This window comes from Tachyglossus aculeatus, chromosome 11 (assembly GCF_015852505.1).
Source record: "Tachyglossus aculeatus isolate mTacAcu1 chromosome 11, mTacAcu1.pri, whole genome shotgun sequence".
Lineage (NCBI taxonomy): Eukaryota > Metazoa > Chordata > Mammalia > Monotremata > Tachyglossidae > Tachyglossus > Tachyglossus aculeatus.
Genome location: NC_052076.1, coordinates 17,008,179 through 17,027,444, shown reverse-complemented (window position 1 = coordinate 17,027,444; position 19,266 = coordinate 17,008,179). Strand labels below are relative to the sequence as shown.

At 46.1% G+C, this 19,266-nt stretch overlaps 2 protein-coding genes across 3 annotated transcripts; both read right to left on the bottom strand.

Annotated features, from left to right (window-relative positions):
* Nucleotides 1-8,829: 8,829 nt before the first annotated feature.
* Nucleotides 8,830-16,218, bottom strand: LOC119934357 (keratin-associated protein 4-4-like). 2 transcript variants are annotated; one of them, XM_038753827.1, is made up of 3 exons: nt 16,121-16,218; nt 11,623-11,633; nt 8,830-9,338 (listed from the first exon to the last, which is right to left on the bottom strand). In XM_038753827.1, exons 1-3 carry the CDS (start codon nt 16,216-16,218, stop codon nt 8,830-8,832), a joined length of 618 nt encoding a protein of 205 aa, XP_038609755.1. The 2 variants fall into 2 exon arrangements, with proteins under 2 accessions (XP_038609755.1, XP_038609756.1); XM_038753828.1 differs by lacking the exons at nt 11,623-11,633; nt 16,121-16,218 and having other exon boundaries at nt 8,830-9,002; nt 9,099-9,402.
* An 890-nt stretch (nt 16,219-17,108) lies between these two features.
* Nucleotides 17,109-17,738, bottom strand: LOC119934360 (keratin-associated protein 9-1-like). Its single transcript, XM_038753831.1, has one exon. It carries the CDS (start codon nt 17,664-17,666, stop codon nt 17,109-17,111), a length of 558 nt encoding a protein of 185 aa, XP_038609759.1. The 5' UTR covers nt 17,667-17,738.
* Nucleotides 17,739-19,266: the final 1,528 nt, after the last annotated feature.

Genomic DNA, 19,266 nt, shown 5'->3' with positions numbered 1-19,266 from the left:
TGAATTTGTCCTTGCACTCTGTGCCCCTTATATACCCTGACTGGTGGTGGCTGGAGAGGTAGAAACTGATTATACGGCACTCTGGAGATCTTCCGTGCCATCATTATAGCCAATTGAAAAGCAACGAGTAGTTTAGCAATTAAACTACCATCAAGGTAGTGTGCTCAGGCCTATGGGAAGGTTAATCTTCTTCCTCATGGACCTCCATGGCAGCCAATCATCCTCTTACTTCCCAAGGCACAATTGAGAACTTCCCCATCTTCTGAGGAACATCTCCTCACTTCCACCATTTTTCCTGCTTTTGGCTACTGTGGCTCCATCAGGTGACTGAGGGACATTTTCCTGCTTCTGGCAACTGTGGCTTGATTTGGTGACTGAGCGACCTGACAAACTACTCTCTCTCTTCCTTTCATGTGGCCCACTACGATTCAAACATGCACCTTGGTCACATGGTGCGAAGGTCCCCATGATGGGGCAATATTCAGGATCAAAGTACCTTCCTGGAAGAAGGAATGCAGGTTGGGGGATAGCAGGAAGAAGACAATGCCTGGCATTCAGTGGAGAATCACCAGGGAATAATGAGGAAGGTGGTGGCTGAGTGAGCGATATCAGGTTGTCGCTATCCCAGTAGAAATCTAGGCAGTGTGTTTCCTTTACACCCGCTTCTGCCCTGCTGATCTGAGACTGCTGGGTAGTTGGGTAGTCATGACAATACGTGTGGAGCAGAAGGGTAGCTGAATTGGACGTGTTCTTCCCCTAGAGCTAGAGGCCTCCAGGAAGATGGTGCTCCATAAGAACAGGTGGATAGTTTAGCCGAAGACCAGTCTCAGCCCATGAGATGCTGTCATTTCTTGTCAAGAATGATGATGAACCAGACATCCGGGGCTCCAGGCCTGATAATATGCCTTAAGGACTGAGTGATCATGTTAGCAGTTTTTGCCACACTGCTCAGGCTGGCCCATTTTAGTGATATATTTGCTAGGGTAGAACAGTGCCCAGCGCTTAGAACAGTGCTTTGCACATAGTAAGCACTTAATAAATGCCATTATTATTATAAAAGAGAAAGGCAGAGATTCATTACACAGTGCACTTGTGATGTTCTCTTGGAACTGGAACCCAGGTCTCCACTGGACCAGGGTGAGGGCTACCTTGAGCTATTCCTGATGGCTAGATGTCCATTTTCATTCTTCTCTGACAGAGCTTAAGTGGGCAGTTCACCTGGGTGCCTGGGGCTGACATAAGCTGGACCTGGGACATGTCCAGGAGTGTACTTGTCAAAGGGGAGGGCAGCAGGTGAAGAAACTAAGGAGCATAGGCAGCTCATACTCCTGACCTCTGCCTCCTTCTAAGACTGCCCTTCCTTAAAGTGAAGGATGAGATGTGACTTTTGTGGTCCCAGGAGCCATCTTTGAAGAGCCTTATTCTGGACAATTTGATAAAAAAGACGTTGCTACCTTTTTGGACATCCCAGGTTAAGGTAAAGTGGAGTACCAAGCTAAGGTGAATCTGCAGTTAAACCACGATGTCACTTCCAAAGACCCTTTCCTTAGTCTCCCACTCTATTCTATGTCACCCTGACTTGCTTCTTTTTCTCTTCCCCCTCCTGGCCCCAAAGCACTTATGTACATATCTGTAATTTTATTTGTATTGATGTCTGTCTACCCCACTCTGGACTGTAAGCTCACTGTGGGTAGGGATTGTCACTGTTTATTGTTGTATTGGACTTCCCCATCTACTTAGTACAGTGCTCTGCACGTAGTAAGCACTCAATAAATACAACTGATTGATTGGTACATTGATTGGTTAACCTATGTAGTCACTCCCAAGAGAAGTAGCATGGCCTAGAGGGTAGAGCACCATCCTGGATGCTAGATGGAACTGGGTTCTAATTCCGGCTCCGCCACTTGTCTGTTATGTGACCTTTGGCAAGTTGCTTATCTTCTCTATGCCTCAGTTACCTCATCCTCAAAATGGGGATTAAGACTGTGAGCCCCAAGTGGAATATGCACTGTGTCCATCTTGATTATTTTGCATCTACTCCAGCACTTAGTACAGTGAGTAGTAAGCCCTTAACAAATTTTATAAAAAAATCCCTGCTGAGGTAGACATCACATTCTGCCTTACACATTTTATGTACATAGAGTAAATCATTTCATATTTCTTTTTAATTTCTTTAGACTGTAAGGTTTTTATGGGCAGGGGACATGTCTATTTAATCTCTATCTTGTACTCTCCCAAGCACTTAGCACAGTGATCTACACACAGTAAGCACTCAATGAATACAACTGATTGATTGATGCATATTTAATGAAGAAACATGTTCATGCTATTTGGTGCAAACTCTTCAAATCCTGGGAAAATCATGCTCTAGGTCAGGGGAGGGAGTTGAGACTTTATTTATTCCTTCTTCAAACAATCAATCAAGTAATAAATCAGTCAATCAATGGTATTTATTTCAGTCTTACTGTGTGAAGAGCCATGGACAAAACAGATTTCTCTGGTAGATTGCCATGGTGACTTTGAATCTATCACTCTAACTTCCTGAGAAGATCTCAATGCTTGTGTCTGTGTGCCTTCTATGGTTTGTCTAACTTGGCGGCCAATTTAGGAATCATTCTAAGAGAATATTCAGCCCACCTGCTAACTCAAAGTGATCCCAACTCAAACACTTGTCTGCTATGTGACCTTTGGCAAGACACTTTACTTCTCTGTGTCTCAGTTACCTCATCTGTAAAATGGTGATTGAGACTGTGAGATCCAAGTTTGACAGGGGCTCTGTCCAACCTGATTTGCTTGTATCCATCCCAGAACTTAGTACAGTGCCTGGCACATAGTAAGCACTTAACAAATACCATTATTATTATGATGATGAGGATGATGATGATCAATCAATCAATCAATAGTATTTATTGAGTACTTACTGTGTGCAGAGCACTGTTTTAAGTGTTTGGGAGAGTATAGTACTACAGATTTGCTAAACATGTTCCCTGCCCACAAAGCGCTTACAGTATAAAGTGGGATACTAATTGTGGTATTTCTTAAGTGCTTACTTTCATTCATTCATTCATTCATTCCTATTTAGTGAGCACTTACTGTGTGCAGAGCACTGTACTAAGTGCTTGGGAAGTACAAGTTGGCAACATATAGAAACAGTCCCTACCCAACAGTGGGCTCACAGTCTAGAAGGGGGAGACAGAGAACAAAACATATTAACAAAATAAAATAAATAGAATAAATATGTACAAATAAAATAGAGTAATAAATATGTACAAACATATATACATATATACAGGTGCTGTGGGGAGGGGAAGGAGGTATGGTTGGGGGGATGGGGAACCAAGCACTGTAATAAATTCTGGGGTAGATTCAAGGCAATCAGGTTGGACATAATCCCTGTTCCACAAAGAGCTTGCAGTCTTACTTCTCATTTTTTAGGTGAGGAAACTGAGAAACAGAGAATTAATTAACTTGCCCAAGTTCACAAAGCAGATGAGTGGTAGAGCCAGGATCAAAACCCAGATTCTCTGGCTCCCAGATAATGCTTCTTCTTGTTCTGCTTCTTCTGACCTTTAAGAGGACTCCTATGACAGTCATTATCATTGTCAAGATCACAATCACCATCCTTATTATCAGAACACTTTATTGTTGACCTTCTGAGAGATGTTATCTCTCAGGGGCTTGGTGATCATCAGTTAATCAGTATTTACTGAGTGCTTACTGTATGCTGAGCACTGTACTAAGTCCTCGGGAGAGAACAATATAGTAAAGTTGGTAGAAAATTTTCCCACCCACAAGGAACTTACAGTCTAGAGTGGAAGACTGATATTAAAATAAAGTATTGATAGGGGAATAGGAGAGTATAGGGATATGTAATTAAATATTGTGATGCTGAGGGTGGGGTGAATATCAAATTCTCAAGATATAAAGATCCAAGTGCATAGGTAGAAAGCAGTTTAAATGGGAGGGTGAATGGGAGAAATGAGGGCAATGGCAGGGAAGGCCTCATCATCATCATCATTATTCATATTTATTGAGCACTTACTGTGTGCAGAGCACTGTATTAAGCACTTGGCCTCCTGGAGGAGGTATAAGTATGTGATTATGCCAAGGAAGTGAAAGATGTGACTGTCTCTGAACTCTAGTTGAGGGCATGGTTGGCCAGAAATTGAAGACAAGCACTCAAGAAACAGCTACCAAAGATGTCAGGATTTTGTTAGCCCAGGGATGGGAAATTTTATTAGGGAAGTAGGTAGAAAAATACAAAACAGTGGAAGACATTGAAGGCTCAGAGGATTAAGTTCACTGAAACCTGGGCAGGCGATTCCTTAAAGAGAAGCGAAAGGGGGCAGATAAAGCTCTCCTACATTGTCCTTTCTCCTTGTGAGATGCCAGGTGAGATGAAGTGGTGGTTGAGGGCTGCACGTGGGAGGTTTATGAATGAGGGACAGAGTTTAGAGCACAGCCCATTCCGGGTCTGGAACTGCAGATTCCCCTTGAGTCTCTGGTGACAAGTAGAGCAGCAGCCGGGAATACCGGGAATCCAAGTTGGAGTCATGGACTGGAAGCAGTCAGGTGGCAGGCAGGATATTCAGCAACAACACGATGGGCCACAAGTAGGGTGGCAGCAAGGCTGGCAGCAAGGGGACATGCAGCACGTTGGGCGGCAACAAGTTGTCCGACAGCATGTGGTTTGACAGCAGGTTGGGCGGCAGCAAGGCTGGCAGCAGCTGGGCACACAGCAGGTCGGTGGGCAGCAAGGCCTGCAGCAGCTAGACACGCAGCAGGTAGGGCGGCAGCAAGGCTGGCAGCAGCTGGACCCACAGCATGGCGGGGGACAACAGGGCCTGCAACAGGTAGACACACAGCAAGCTGGGCGGCAGCAAGGCTGGCAGCAGCCGCACAGGGAGAATCTTGGGAAGCCGCAGAAGCTTGTGGAGCAGCAGGCCATGGTGGCAGTGATTGTGATGGTCGTTCAAGTGCAAGGAGACGTTCCTGATGTTTGGCTGCCCCGAAGCCTGTCTTATATACTCCCCTGGAGGCTGCTGTAGTGAGAGCAGAATCGTGTCCTTGAGATTGTGTCCTCGTTTACAATAATTAATAAAAGGAGAATGATCTATTTCCCCATGACATTTCCTGATTCTCCTCAGGAGGACCATTGTACTTCCCAAGGGCGCTGAGGATCATCCAATCAGGTCTTGGATTCCCAAATCACATTCTTGGGGCGCCTTTCCTCTGAGGAACATCATTTCCCATCAGCTGGCTTCTGCCCTACCTGACTGTGGGCCGTGGGTCTATCACATGACCATCTGACTACTGGACTCAGGTGACACACTATAATAATGACAATAATAATAATAATAATAATAATAATAATAATAATAATAATAATAATAATTGTGGTATTTGTTAAGTGCTTACTATGTGCCAGGCACTGTACTAAGCACTGAGGTAGACACAAGCAAATCAGGTTGGACACAGTCCCTGCCCCACAAGGGGTTCACAGCTGTGGTAATAAAGGCACAGAGAAGTTAAGTGACTTGCCCGAGGTCACACAGCAGACAAGAGAAAGAGCTGCTATTAGAAACCACATCCTTCTGACTCCCACTCCCATGTTCTATCTACTAGGCCATGCTGCTTCCTGCACTGAGTAATGTAGGGCCCCACTTCAACTGGGGGAAATTCCTATTGGTGGGACATCATCAGGGTGAATGATCTGTTCTGCAGGTTAGGAGTCTGTTGGTGAAAGAGAAGAGAGTCTCTTCTAGGTAATTTTAGCAGGATTGGGCTTGATTTTTTTAATGGAATTTGATAAGTACTTATCAAATTCCTTACTATGTGCCAGGCATGGTACTCAGCACTGGGATAGATAGTAGCTAATCAGGTTGGACACCGTCCTTGTCCCACATGGGCCTCACAGTTTTAATCCCCATTTTAGAGATGAGGAAACTGAGGCATAGAGAAGTTAAGTGACTTGGCCAAGGTCACATAACAGAGAGGTGGCAGAGCCAGAATTAGAATCCAGGTTCTTCTGACTCCCAGACTGCACTCTATCCAGTAGGCCACACTGTTTCTCTTTTGTGGACTGTGGGAGAACAGAGAGGATTGTGTCTGTGCTACATAACTCTTTCTTCTGGGCAAGAATGTATTGGCCTAAATGTTTACCTTGGTTTCAGCAAAATGAGCCTATTAATAGTACAGGATCACTTCTCCATCCAATAGATGCAGAAATAGAGCAATTTGGGGGTTACAGGGGGTGGGGGGGGACTGATTTTGAGGAAAAAGTAGAAATGACAGGTTGAAACTGAAAGTCTTAAAGAATGATGTCACCAGTCCGGCGGACAAAATGGTGTGATCAGCTGTAGAACTTGGAAGGGTTTCTACTCTTGACAGATTCATATGTGTCTGTGACCCTAATACATTGAGAATCACCCTCACCTGCTGTTGGAAAAGGTGGTGATATGAATTATCACGGTCCTGTCCAAGCAGAGAAACAATTCCTCTCTAACTCTGACAGAATTATAGCCTTCATCCTATATGACGTCCCAGGAAGCAAGAGAAAGCCATCTGTCCTTCACATGCCCAGATATTGAGCCTTCCCCGGGGAAATGAGCCCGGGAAAGTTAGGCTCTGGAAGTCATGTGCAACTCTAGGATGCTGTCGTTTGGAAGGGATTTGGAGGCCTGTCCCATTGATCCTGGATTGCCTCCTTTGAAGTGTGGCTTCAGTGACCTTGAAACCCTAATGCACCTCCTGTGTGTCATCTTCCATAGAAATGGGAATCAGTTGAGTTAGTTAAAGCTCTCTTCCTCCCTTCAAAGCCCTACTGAAAGCTCACTTCCTCCAGGAGGCCTTCCCAGACTGAGCCCCCTTTTTCCTCTCCTCCTCCCCATTCCCCCGCCCTACCTTCTTCCCCTCCCCACAGCACTTATATATATTTGTACAGATTTATTACTCTGTTTATTTTACTTGTACATATTTACTTTTCTATTTATTTTGTTAATGATGTGCATATAGCTTTAATTCTATTTGTTCTGACGATTTTGACACCTGTCCACATGTTTTGTTTTGTTGTCTGTCTCCCCCTTCTAGACTGTGAGCCCCTTGTTGGGTAGGGACCGTCTCTATATGTTGCTGACTTGTACTTCCCAAGTGCTTAGAACAGTGCTCTGCACACAGTAAGTGCTCAATAAATACAATTGAATGAATGAATTAATGTATGAAAGTGACCTTCTATATCTCCTGCTTGCCAAAGTAATTCATGAAGTCACTTCAAAGAGAACTAAGATTCCCAGAGGTTCTTGCAGGAGGAGGAGCCCCTATTGAATCAAGGAACCATTGCCAGGTCTTTAAAAATTCATCTCTTTCATTGCTGCCACAAACTTAGGACTTTCCAGTTTGTACCCTAGAAGTTTGCAGTCCAGTTGGCCAATCCCAATTCCAGAGGCTGAGAAGATTCTCCTTTGCTTTTCTGCTCTGCCTTACAATGACTATTCCCAAAGACTGTGAGTCTCCCTCACACCCCGATCCCTTGTACTCTAGCATTGAGAGATCTTAACCATTTTAATTAGTTTCTGGTTAACAAGAAGACAAACAGTGAAGCATTTTGGTTGCAGTAAAATAAGTACACAGGAGGCTCTGTAACCCCTTTAGTTTCAGGATACAGATAACCCAAAGCAGTAGGCTCTTTCAGCAACAGTTCATAAAAGAAAGCCATGAATAAATGACTTTTCAAGAAAGATGATGACTTTCACCAAACTAAAATTCCCCTCAAGTTCCTCTACAATGGAGCTGGAGGATTTTCCTAATTTGCAGAAGCCCCAGTTCCATTTCTCCCTTCTCATCACAAGCCCTTCCTGAAGGAAGCCCAGTCAACTCTACCAAGGGGAGTCTCATTCTCTGGTCCTGGCTTTCTGGACCCTGAAATGGAGAATGCTTTTTCTGATGGTTCACCGAGTCCATTCCCTACCTTGCCCACCCCTCCCTTTCCCTAATCCTCCATTACCGGTTTTGTTCCAAGTAGTGACAAGAGCTAAGTGACCTGGTTCATGAGTTTTGCCATTGGAGAGGAATAACAAGTGTCAAGGACTTTGAATCTCCTGGTGTGAGCTGAATTAGCTGCTCTACCAACCTACCAGTGCAGTGCAGCACTTAGAACAGTGCTTGGTACATAATAAGTGCTTAACAAATACCATTATTATTATTATTATTATTATTAATAAACTTCAATGTGTGTAAGGATCAGGTGAGGTTGGGACACACCCTTAATCACCTGGTTTAGCATGAGGCTTAGGCAGGAATCAAGGACAAACACTCAAAAAATAAAAATTCACAATGCCAAGATATTTATGTGCTGGGGAGTGAAATTTAATTAGAAGAAAGTGGGGCAAAGATACAGATGAAGATCTGGAGGGGAACACAATGTTTCAGGCTCAAAGGATTTGGTGCTCTAGAACCCAGAGGATAGGATGAGGAAGGGGTTTCACAAAGTGGGTGGCTGTCAATACAGGACACTCCCTTGTTCCTCTTTGGATTGGCAGGCTCGCAATGTGTCAGGCAGAGGATGGGGAAGAATGAGATGTTCTCTGGGCTTTTGACCTATGACCGCTGTTTGGAAGTAGGGTCCACGCTGATTGAGGAGGGCAGTCATCAAGTTGGAGCCAGGGCCTTGTTCCATGGAGCTGAAGAACGTGGGTATCATGTTGATGTCAGGCAGTGTGGCTCATTTTGGGAGGGCAGTACAGTCTTTCTCCTGGGTGAGAGGAGGCTGGTGAACATGGGCATTTGTGTGGATGGTCAGTTGTTGCAAGTGCTGGTGGGAGGTGAGATAGTTCAGCAGCAAGATGATGCACAGCAAGTAGGGCGGCAGCAGGTGGTTCTGCAGCAAGTGGTTTGGCAGCAAGCCGGGCGGCAGCAAGGCTGGCAGCAGCTGGGAACACAGCAGGTCGGACGGCAGCAAGATGTCTGGCAGCAAGTGGTTTGGCAGCATGTTGGGCGACAGCAGGGTTGGCAGCAGCTAGTCACACAGCAGGGTCGGGGGCAGCAGGGCCTAGGACAGCAGGGCCTGGGACAGCAGGGCCTGCAACAGCTAGACACACAGCATGGTTGGGGGCAGCAGGGTCTGCAGCAGGTAGATACGCAGCAAGGTTGGGGGCAGCAGGGCCTGCAGCAGCTGGAAACGCAGCATGTTGGGCGGCAGCAAGTGGGCCTGCAGCAGGTTGGGCGACAACAGCTGGTCGCACAGCACGTTGGGCGGCAGCAGGTGGTTCTGCAGCAAGTGGTTTGGCAGCACGTTGGGGGGCAACAAGGCCTGCTGCAGCAGCTGGGCTCACAGCAGGTCTCTTGGCAGAAGTCTCTCCCGCAGCTCAGGTCGGAGCAGACGGATCCGCAACAGGAGTTGACCATGGTGTCGGTTAGTTCAGGGTCTGGTGTTGTTTCAGAGTAGGAGGAGATTCCCAAGTTTGAATTTCTCCTTGATCCCTGTGCCCTTATATACCCTGTTGTGGAGGTGAATGGTAGCCCAGTGGACAACAATGTGGTCAGTTGGAAAGCAACAAGCTGATTGGCCATTAAGGTTTTAACAAGGAGCTGTGGGCAGGTCCAGGGAAATGATGATCTTTTTTGTGTACCTTGGTAACAGCTAATCGGCCCCTGCTTCCCAAGGACCAATTGTGAACTTCCCCTTCTCCTGTGGAATGTCTTCTCACTTCAGCTATTTTCCCGTCACCGTCAACCATGGTCCTGTCAGGTGACTGTGTGACTGGACATCACTTTCTCTCCCTTCCTTGTGTGGAGTCCACTATGTGACCCACCTGGGTCACATGGGGTGAAGGTCTCCATGATGGGGAAATATTCAGGATCAAAGGAAGAAGGAATGCTGGTTGCAGGAAAGCAGGAAGGGCAGACCGAAGGGCTCTCAGTGGGGAGTCACTAGGGAATCATGAGGAAGGAGGTGGTTGAGTGAGTGATGTCAGCCTCTCAGGATCCTGAAAGAGAACTTACCAGCTTGCGTTCATTCCCTTAGCCTCTGGCCAATTGAGACTTGAGCCTGCAGGACATCAGATCGGCTGGATGATATGTACAGAGCGAAAAGCCCATTGATTTGGACATGTTAGTGTCAGGTTAGCCAGAATTCTCAGCAGCTCCTCTCCCAGTTACCTGTTGGCAAGGTAACTGTGGTTTAGTCAGTACGGTGGAGAAGATAAAGTTACTTTACATTCCCAACTGGCCGTCCCCCCATTACCCATCAGAAAGAGAAAGTGAGTGTGAACAAAGCCTAGTTTATTCCCTGGTTACCATGGCAGACTACTGCTCTTCAGCCGGGTTCAGTTCTGGAGTAGATTTATCAAAGGAGAAGGAAGCAGTTGACAAGATGGGCCCATGGGTCTGATCCTTCTCCTGGCTTCTGCCTCTCTCTGAATTTTCCTCTGTTGAAATCACAGGTTGTCCCATGACCTGTGTGAATGCAAGAGACATTCTTGGAGAGCATACCCCTGTTAATTTCATATCAACCAACCAATCATATTTATTGAGTGCTTACCATGTGCAGAGCACTATACTAAGCGTTTGGGAGCAGGTAGAAATGGCAGCTGAAAGAAAAGAAAGGCCTAACAGACAAATTCACGTGTCTAGCATACGAAGTGTTGGGATCATTCTGGAAAATCCAGAAGGATTTCTACTTGCAATGGAGATCCAAACAGTCTCTGATGCCAGAACATTGGGAATTTTCCTCACTCACTGTAGGGAAGGGTAGTGATCACCATCATCATCAAAGGTATTTATTTAGCAGCGCTTGGGTGAGTGCAATATAACAGAGCTGATTGACATGTTCTCTGCCCACATTAAGCTTACCACCTAGATGGGGAGACAGACATCAACACACATAAATAAATTATGCAATTGTACATAAGTGCTGTGAGGTTGAGGGAGGGGGGTGCAGGGGGGGAGGGTGAGTAAAGGGTACAAATCCAAGTGCATATGTGGATCTTGCTAACTTGCTAATATGTGGTGTAGTACCAAGCTATGGTCTATTTGCAGGTACACCTGCCTTTCATTTCAAAAGTCCCTACCACCCGACTTAAGCTGTTGGCCTGTTCAGGCATTCCTTGCTGAAGGAGGCATCACATTCTGCCTTACCCATTTTCTATACATAGAGTAAATGATTTCATGTTCCTTTTTAATGAAGATGGGTATGTATACCCTCTGTGTATGAACTCTCCAAATTCAGGGAAATCACTTTTGACTGAAGGAGGGAATTTAGACTTTTTTGATTCTTTCTCCAGATGACTATTGTACCTGATGGGTTTTGGGTGGGCAAGCAAACCCCTAAGCCTACCACATCTCCAGGGTGTGAAAATCCATTCAATTGCAGGATGGTGGCAGCTAATTTTCTAAAGAGCTCTGGCATGTTCTAGCAGGAGCTAGTTGTGACTGCGTAGCAATGGTGTGACCACTTGAGTGTCTTCCCTTACTCCAGGATGGATCCAGGGAGGGAGAGTTACACTACCCAGGATGGATCTGGTATGTCTGTGGGCAAGTAGAACAACCCAGGGAGTTTTGTGGATCAGTCCTTCAGCTTTCTCCATCTGAGCTCCCTGGGACAGGAGTGAACTGACTTCAACCGACCCCTGCAACAGCTTACAAGACCCTCAGCCCCATAGCCCTTAAATGCGTATCTGTAATGTATTTATTTGTATTAATGACTCTTTCCCCCTTTAGACTGCAAGCTAGTTGATGGCAGAGAATGTGTCTACCAACTCTGTTGTGTTTTACTCTCTCAAGGGCTCTGAACACAGTACATGCTCAATAAATACCACTGATTGATTGATAGACTGATTGGAAGCAGGCACAATGGACTTCATCCAGAGCAAAGTCTCATAGACATTGGCAGGGTGCATCACAGCCTCCCATGGATGATACAGCTTTCCCATTTGGGGTATCATGGGGGTGAATCTGATGCCATTTCTTCCTGGGAAGGTCTTGCTGGTTGTATCTGTGTACCTAACTCAGGATACTAAATTTGGCTGCACTTTAAGGAATGGTTGCAGGAGAGTGGGCAGTTCGGGCTGATGGTCAAGTCAAAGTGATGCTTGTTCTGTCCTTTTAGCCAGCTCCTAGGTCAGTCATCCCTCATCATCATGATCAAAACCACCATCTTCATCAGTAACAGCTTTTATTAGTGGTATCCTGGGATCTGAGGGCTGTAGTATGGGCCTGCAGATCATGCCGAGAAACTGAAAAATGTTGTGGTTGCAGAACTCTAGTCAGGGGTATATTTGTGAGAAACTAAAGACAAGCATTCAAAGAACAGCTACCAGAGATGCCAGGATATTTTTACTCCACCGATGGGAAATTTTATTAGAGAGCAGCCAGGCAGCCAAGCCTGAAAAAGTGAGAGGGAGCGATGAAAGGGATTAAATCATTGCAGGCTCAGAGGATCGAGTTCATGCTGCCAAACCACTTGCTGCCGCCCGACCTCTGTGTGCCCACCTGCTGCCAGCCTTGCTGCCGCCCAGCTTGCTGCCGAACCACTTGCTGCAGAACCACATGCTGCAGCCCTACTTGCTGTGCATCATCTTGCTGCTGAACAATCTCCAATCCTGCTAACTGCTTGTAATCGATGACCGTCCACATGGAGACCTGAGCTTCCTGCTCCTCCTGAAACTACCTGGGAGAAGGATTGTGCAATGGGAGGGTCCCATTGTCCACAATGAGCAAAGTTGCCTGACACTAACATGAAACCCACAATCCTCACCCCCTTGGAACATGGTCTGGCCTCCCACTCAGCAGGCAGACTCCTCCAATGTAGAAGCCACTGACCAAAAAACAAATGAACAGCTCAAAGTCCTCATTGCAAGGAGGCAATGTGCCAATCTAAAGAAGGAAAATGGATCATTCCCCAGGTATCCATCCAGCTTGGGAAAACCCTTTCTCAGACCACTGTCCAGGCTCCCAGATCCCGAATCCTCTGAGTTTGATATGCTTTCTTTGTGTCCTGCTCCTCACTCTTGTTTTATTACGTTAAATAAATAAATATTTATTTATTCATTTATTTATTTTATTTGTACATACCTATTCTATTTATTTTATTTTGTTAGTATGTTTGGTTTTGTTCTCTGTCTCCCCCTTTTAGACTGTGAGCCCACTGTTGGGTGGGGACTGTCTCTATATGTTGCCAATTTGTACTTCCCAAGTGCTTAGTACAGTGCTCTGCACATAGTAAGCGCTCAATAAATACGATTGATGATGATGATGATGATGATGATTATGTCTCGGTGATTGACTGTTTTCTAATAAAATATCCCTTCCCAGCATGGAAAATCCTGGCATCATTATTTCTTGTACTTTTTTCTTTAAAACTACTTGAATGCAGTAGAAATACAAAATGATTTAATCTATTGCATTGATTTCCATCTTTTTAGTCATAATAGTCAATGTTAAAGAAAGAGTACTATGAGCGAGAGTATCTTGACATCATAAATGAAATCTCTACTAGGACCACCAGTTAACAAAATATATCAGGAATAAGGCCATCTGCAGATAGCAAAGTACTTGCTAATTAACCCTTCGTGGGATCATGAACCATGTCTTATGTGAAAAGGGAGGGATTTCCAGGCAGGGAGGGAGGTGGGGATGTGGGAAAGGGGTTGGCACTCAATCAGCTCGCCCATTCTTATGTTACCTCACTGATTTCATACTACAATGAGCAAGCTGGTGCTAGAGGAGCAAAGTGTTTGGGCTAAGCCGTAGAAGGAAATCAGTGAGGGAAGGTAGGAGGGGGACAGGTGATTGACTGCTTTAAAGTCAATGACAAGACATTTCTGCTTGATGTGAAGCTGAGGAGTTTTGAGGAGTGGGAAGATGTAGACCTAGGCTACAATATAGAAGATGTAGATGAAGATGTAGACCTGTAGTACAATATAACAATAATCAGTCACATTTTTTGTTCACAGCGAGCTTACAGTCTAGAAGAAGGGAGGCAGGCATCAGTACAAATAAATAAAATGACAGATAAGTCCTTAAGGGCTGTGGAGCTGGTATGGGGGAAGAAGAAAGGGAGAAAGGCAGGGGGACCCTGAAGGGAGTTGGAGATGAGGAAAGGTGGGGCTAAGTCCGGGAAGGCCTCTTGGAGGAGATGTGCTTTCAATAAGGCTTGGAAGAGGGAGAGAGTAATTGTTTGCCGTATTTGAAGATGGAGAGCATTCCAGGCCAGAGGCAGGATGTGGGCTAGGGGTCAGTGGAAAGACAGGCGAGATCGAGGCACAGTGAGAAGATTAGCACTAGAGGAGTGAAGTGTGTGGCCTGGGTTGTAGAAGGAGAGAAGCAAGGTGAGGTAGGAGGGGGCAGGGTGGTGGAGTGCTTTAATGGTGAGGATTTTTTGTTTGATGTGCAGGCGGTTAGGCAACCACTGGAGATTTTTGAGGAATGGGGTGACATGTCCTGAAGGATTTTATAGAATAATAATTTGGGCAGCAGAGCGAAGTATAGACTGGAGTGGGGAGAGACAGGAGCCTTGGAGGTCAGCAGGGAGGCTGATGCAGTGATTCTGGCTGGATAGGATTAATGTAGTAGCAGTTTGAATACAGAGGGAAGGGTGGATTTTAGCTATGATGTGAAGGTGGGACCGACAGGATTTAGTGATGGATTGAAAATGTGGGTTGAATGAGAGAGAGGAGTCAAGGATGACACCAAGACAAGAAGGATGGTGGTGCCATCTACAGTGAAGGGAACACCAGAGGAAGAACAGGGTTTGGGTGGGAAGATGAGGAGTTCTGTTTTGGACATGTTATGTTTGAGGTGACAGGACGACATCCAAGTACACATGTCTTGAAGGCAGGCGGGGATGTGAGCCTGGAGAGGAGAGATATCAGGGCTGGAGATGTAGATTTGGGTATCAACTGCATAGTGGTGGTATTTGAAGCCATGGGAGTGAATGAATTCTCCAAGGGAGTAGGTGTAGATGGAGAATAGAAAGGCATCCAGAAAGGAACCTCGAGGGACAACAACAGTTAGGGGGTGGGAGGCAGAGGAGGATTCCACAAAGAAGTCTGAGACTGAATGGCCAGAGTCCTAATCCCAGCTCTCCATTTACCTGCTGTATGACCTTGAGAAAATTACTTCTCTGTGCCTCAGTTTCCTTTTCTATAAAATGGAGATGAAATATCTGTTTGCCCTCCCCTTTAGACTGTGAGTCCCAGGTGGGACAGAGACTGTGACTCACTGAATTGTACTGTATCTATCCCAGCTATTAGTACAGTGCATGGCACACAGTAAGCACTTAACAAATACCACAATTAGTTTTGCTATTATAAATATTTCTAACCTGGTGTCAGGAGAGGTTAGAAGACTTAACAGTCAGGATCAATCAATCAATCATATTTAATGAGCACTTGCTGTGTGCAAAACACTGTATGAAACACTTAGGAGAATACAATATAACAGAGTTAGTAGACACATTCCCAGGACCCTGGTAAAGTAGGAATAAATTTGTTTATAGCCCCAGCAAAATTATAGCATCCATTCAAAGAGATCTCCAAGAGCAGAAGAGACAACCCATCTGTCATTCTCCTCTCCAGGTGTAGAGCTACCCAGAGATGCTAGCCTCTGGAGGTGATTTGCAGCTCCAAGAGGCTGAGATGCAGTTGGGATTGGAGGGGGGCTATAACAGATTGCCTCCCTTGAAGACAGGAATTGTTTCAATCAATGGTTTTTAATGAGCACACTGCACACCAAGTACTGTTCTAAGCACAACAGAGTTAATAGATACGATCTATAATAGATTAATAGATAATAACGCTCGCAACGATCCCTGTCCCAAAAGAGTTTAGAGTCTACAGGAGAAGGTGCACTGGCTGATGTGTCATCTTTGGGGAAATTGGGATGGAAATGGGTCAGCTTGGGTAACCTTCCATACCTTTTGCTTGCCAAAGTAACCTCTGAAACCACTTGAAAATGAGTTGCAGATTCCCGTAGATCTGCAGTATATTAACAACCAAGAGGGAGTTATTCCTTCTGAGGCAAGGGAATACTTTCAGGGACTTGTATGACTCCATTCCCCAAAATTCACTCTTTTCATTGCTACAGCAACTCATGATGTACCCCAGAAGTGCTGGAGGCTGGACACTCTGAGAAGCAACAGCCAGGCTGACAGCAGGTCTCTTGGCAGCAGCCTCTTCCGCAGCTCAGGTCAGAGCAGATGGATCCACAGCAGGAGTTGACCATGGTGTTGGTTGGTTCAGGGTCTAGTTTTTGCTTAGCAGAGGAGGAGATTCCTGATTTTAAATGACTCCTTGCTTCCTTTTGCCCCTTATAAGCCCTAATATGGTGGTACGTGGATTGCTAAAGAAATATGATCCAGGCTGCCAGACCCTTTCCTTGCCATAGTTTGGACCAATTGGAAAGCACTGAGTAGATTAACAATTGCAGTTCTGCAAATAAAGGACCTGCAGCAGGTAGACCTGCAACATGGTGAGGAACAGTAGAGCCTGCAGGAGCTGAACATGCAGCAGATTGGGCAATGAGATCAATGAGCTTTAGGAATCAGATGAATTTAGAACGTATTTTTCAGTACCTGGTTTACCATGGGGCTAGGGCAGTAATCAAGGACCAAATCTCATGAAATCAAGATTCACAACTTCAGGATTATTTTGTGCTGTAAACGGAAAGTTTATTAGAGTGAAATAGGATCAAAACACGGGTGAACATCAGGAAGAGAAGAGAGGGTTTTAGACTTAAAGAATTCAGCCCCCACAATACCTGGACTGGGGCCAGAGGAAGTGATTTCCAAAGCCAGATGAATCGCTAAGGAAAATTCCTTTGCCCCTCCTCAGATGTCATGTTGAGAACATGGCAGTTGAGAGGATATGACTGAAATGTCCTTTGGTGTTTTGGCTGATGGCTCTTTGGAAGCCAGCATCTATGCTGGCTGAGGTGGGTGGCTGTTGACTGGGAGGCTGGTGAGGACTGTGGGCCCCAGGTTGTTGTCAGGTGGCTTGGCTCTATGCGGGCAGGCAGCACAATCCTACTCCGAGTTGGCTCCATATGATCCAAGGAACCCGGGCATCAATATGGCTGGTCATTGGTTGCAAGCAGCCGACAGGAGGGGAGGTTGTTCAACAACAAGATGCTGAACAGCAGGTAGGGCGGCAGCAGGTGGTTCTGCAGCAAGTGGTTTGGCAGCAAGCTGGGCGGCAGCAAGGCTGGCAGCAGCTGGGCACACAGCAGGTTGGGCGGCAGCAAGTGGTTTGGCAGCATGTGGGGAGGCAGCAAGGCTGGCAGCAGCTAGACACACAACATGGTTGGGGGCAGCAGGGTCTGCAGCAGCTGGACACACAGCATGGGCGGGGGCAGCAGGGCCTGCAACAGGTAAACACACAGCAAGGTTGGGGGCAGCAGGGCCTGCAGCAGCTGGCAACACTGCAGACTGGACGGCAGCAAGTGGGCTGGCAGCAGACCGACTGGCAGCAAGTAGGTCTGCAGCAGGTTGGGCGACAGCAGCTGGTTGCACAGCATGTTGGGCGGCAGCAGGTGGTTCTGCAGCAGGTGGTCTGGCAGCATGTCGGGGGACAGCAAGGGCTGCTGCAGCAGCTGGGCTCACAACAGGTCTGTTGGCAGCAGCCTCTTCCGCAGCTCAGGTCGGAGCAGACGGATCCACAGCAGGAGTTGACCATGGTGTCGGTTGGTTCAGGATCTGGTATTGTCTCAGAGTAGGAGGAGATTCCCAAGTTTGAATACCTCCTGGTGCTCCATGCCTCTTATATACACTGTGGTGGTGGTGGGTATCCAGTATGTTGGATCCCTTCCCTGCCATCCTTGGAACCAATAGGAAAGCAAAGAGTAGATTAGCAATGAAGACTCTGACAAGGCAGTATTCTCAGTCCCAGGGGAAGATTAATTTTCTATCTTGTTGACCTCAGCGGCAGCCAATTAGCATCTTGCTTCCTGGGCAAGGAGGTTCTGAACCTCCTCCTCTATTGAGGAACATTTCCTCACTTTCTCCATTTTTCCACGACTAGCAACCATGATTTAGTCATTTGACTGTAGACCCCAATGTATCACTATCACCCTCCCTTCCTTGTGGGAATAGGCAGTAAGTCAAAGATGCCCCTTGGGAACGTGGGCTAAAAGTCCCCATCTTGGATCAAAGCACCTTCTTGTGGGAAGGAATGCTGGTTGAGGAAATGCAGGAAAGTGAGTGGGGAATCACTAGGCTATCATGAGGAAGAAGGTGGCTGAGTGAGCCCATATCAGGTTGTTAGGATCCCGACAGAGAACTCTAAAGCTGGTGCCCATTTCAACTACCTCTGGCCTATTGATTTGACTCTGTTGGGCAGTGGGGTGTCTGTGCTGACAAATACGGAGCAAAAGAGCATTTATGTGGACATTTTCTTCCCCATGTCGTAGTGGCCTTGGATCTAGAGACATCTTGGGGGTGAAGTGTTCCATAAAAACCAGTGGAAAATCTGGCCTGAGATCCTAGACTTGGGCTGCGGGGTAAAATGGTGATGGAGTAATTTGTCAGGAACAAAGATGAGCTATAGTCCAGAGACTTTGGGCCTGAGAATTTGCACAGAGGAGTTGACTATAAGGCTAATGGCTCGTGTAGAGCCTCATTCATTGTCATTCATTTAATCATATTTATTAAGTTCTTTGTTCAGAGAACTGTACTAAATGCTTGGGAAATTACAGTGCAATGTAAAGAGTGACAATCCCTTTCCACAATGAGCTCACAGTCTAAAACACTCCTGAACTTGTCCCTGCCAGTTATACTCCCACTGGGGTAGGAGTAAAAATGAGAAAGAAGAGGGGCAATGGGGCACTGCGACTCTTCTGCACATGCAGTCTTCACTCATGTTGACAAGTTCCAGGATGTTCTGTGACTGGAACCTAGGTCTTCTGGTTGTTAGAACCATCTTCTATCCACTGGACCATCTCAAGCGCTACTGTGAACTGCTCCTGAACTCTGGAGGCCCGTTGAATGCTTCCCTGACACTTTAAAAATGGCCATTTCACCTTGGTGCCTGATGATGATGTCCACCAGACTTGGGACAAGTCCAGCGATAGATTTGTTAAATGGGAAGGGAGCAGGAGAAAAAATCAAGACAAGGATGGTCATCTTGACCTCCCGTTGAAACTACCCTTGCTGAAACTGGAGACTTTACAGTGAGCTTTGAAGGCATACAAGCCATTCTTGAAGACCCTACTTCCAGACAATTTGATAAGTGGATTCTGCTAACTTTTGGGGCCAACCAAGGTTAGGTTTAAGTGCAG

Coding starts and splice junctions, on each gene's coding strand:
- LOC119934357 (XM_038753827.1), bottom strand. CDS start 16,218: ATGGTCAACTCCTGCTGTGGATCCATCTGCTCTGACCTGAGCTGCGGA.
- LOC119934360 (XM_038753831.1), bottom strand. CDS start 17,666: ATGGTCAACTCCTGCTGTGGATCCGTCTGCTCCGACCTGAGCTGCGGA.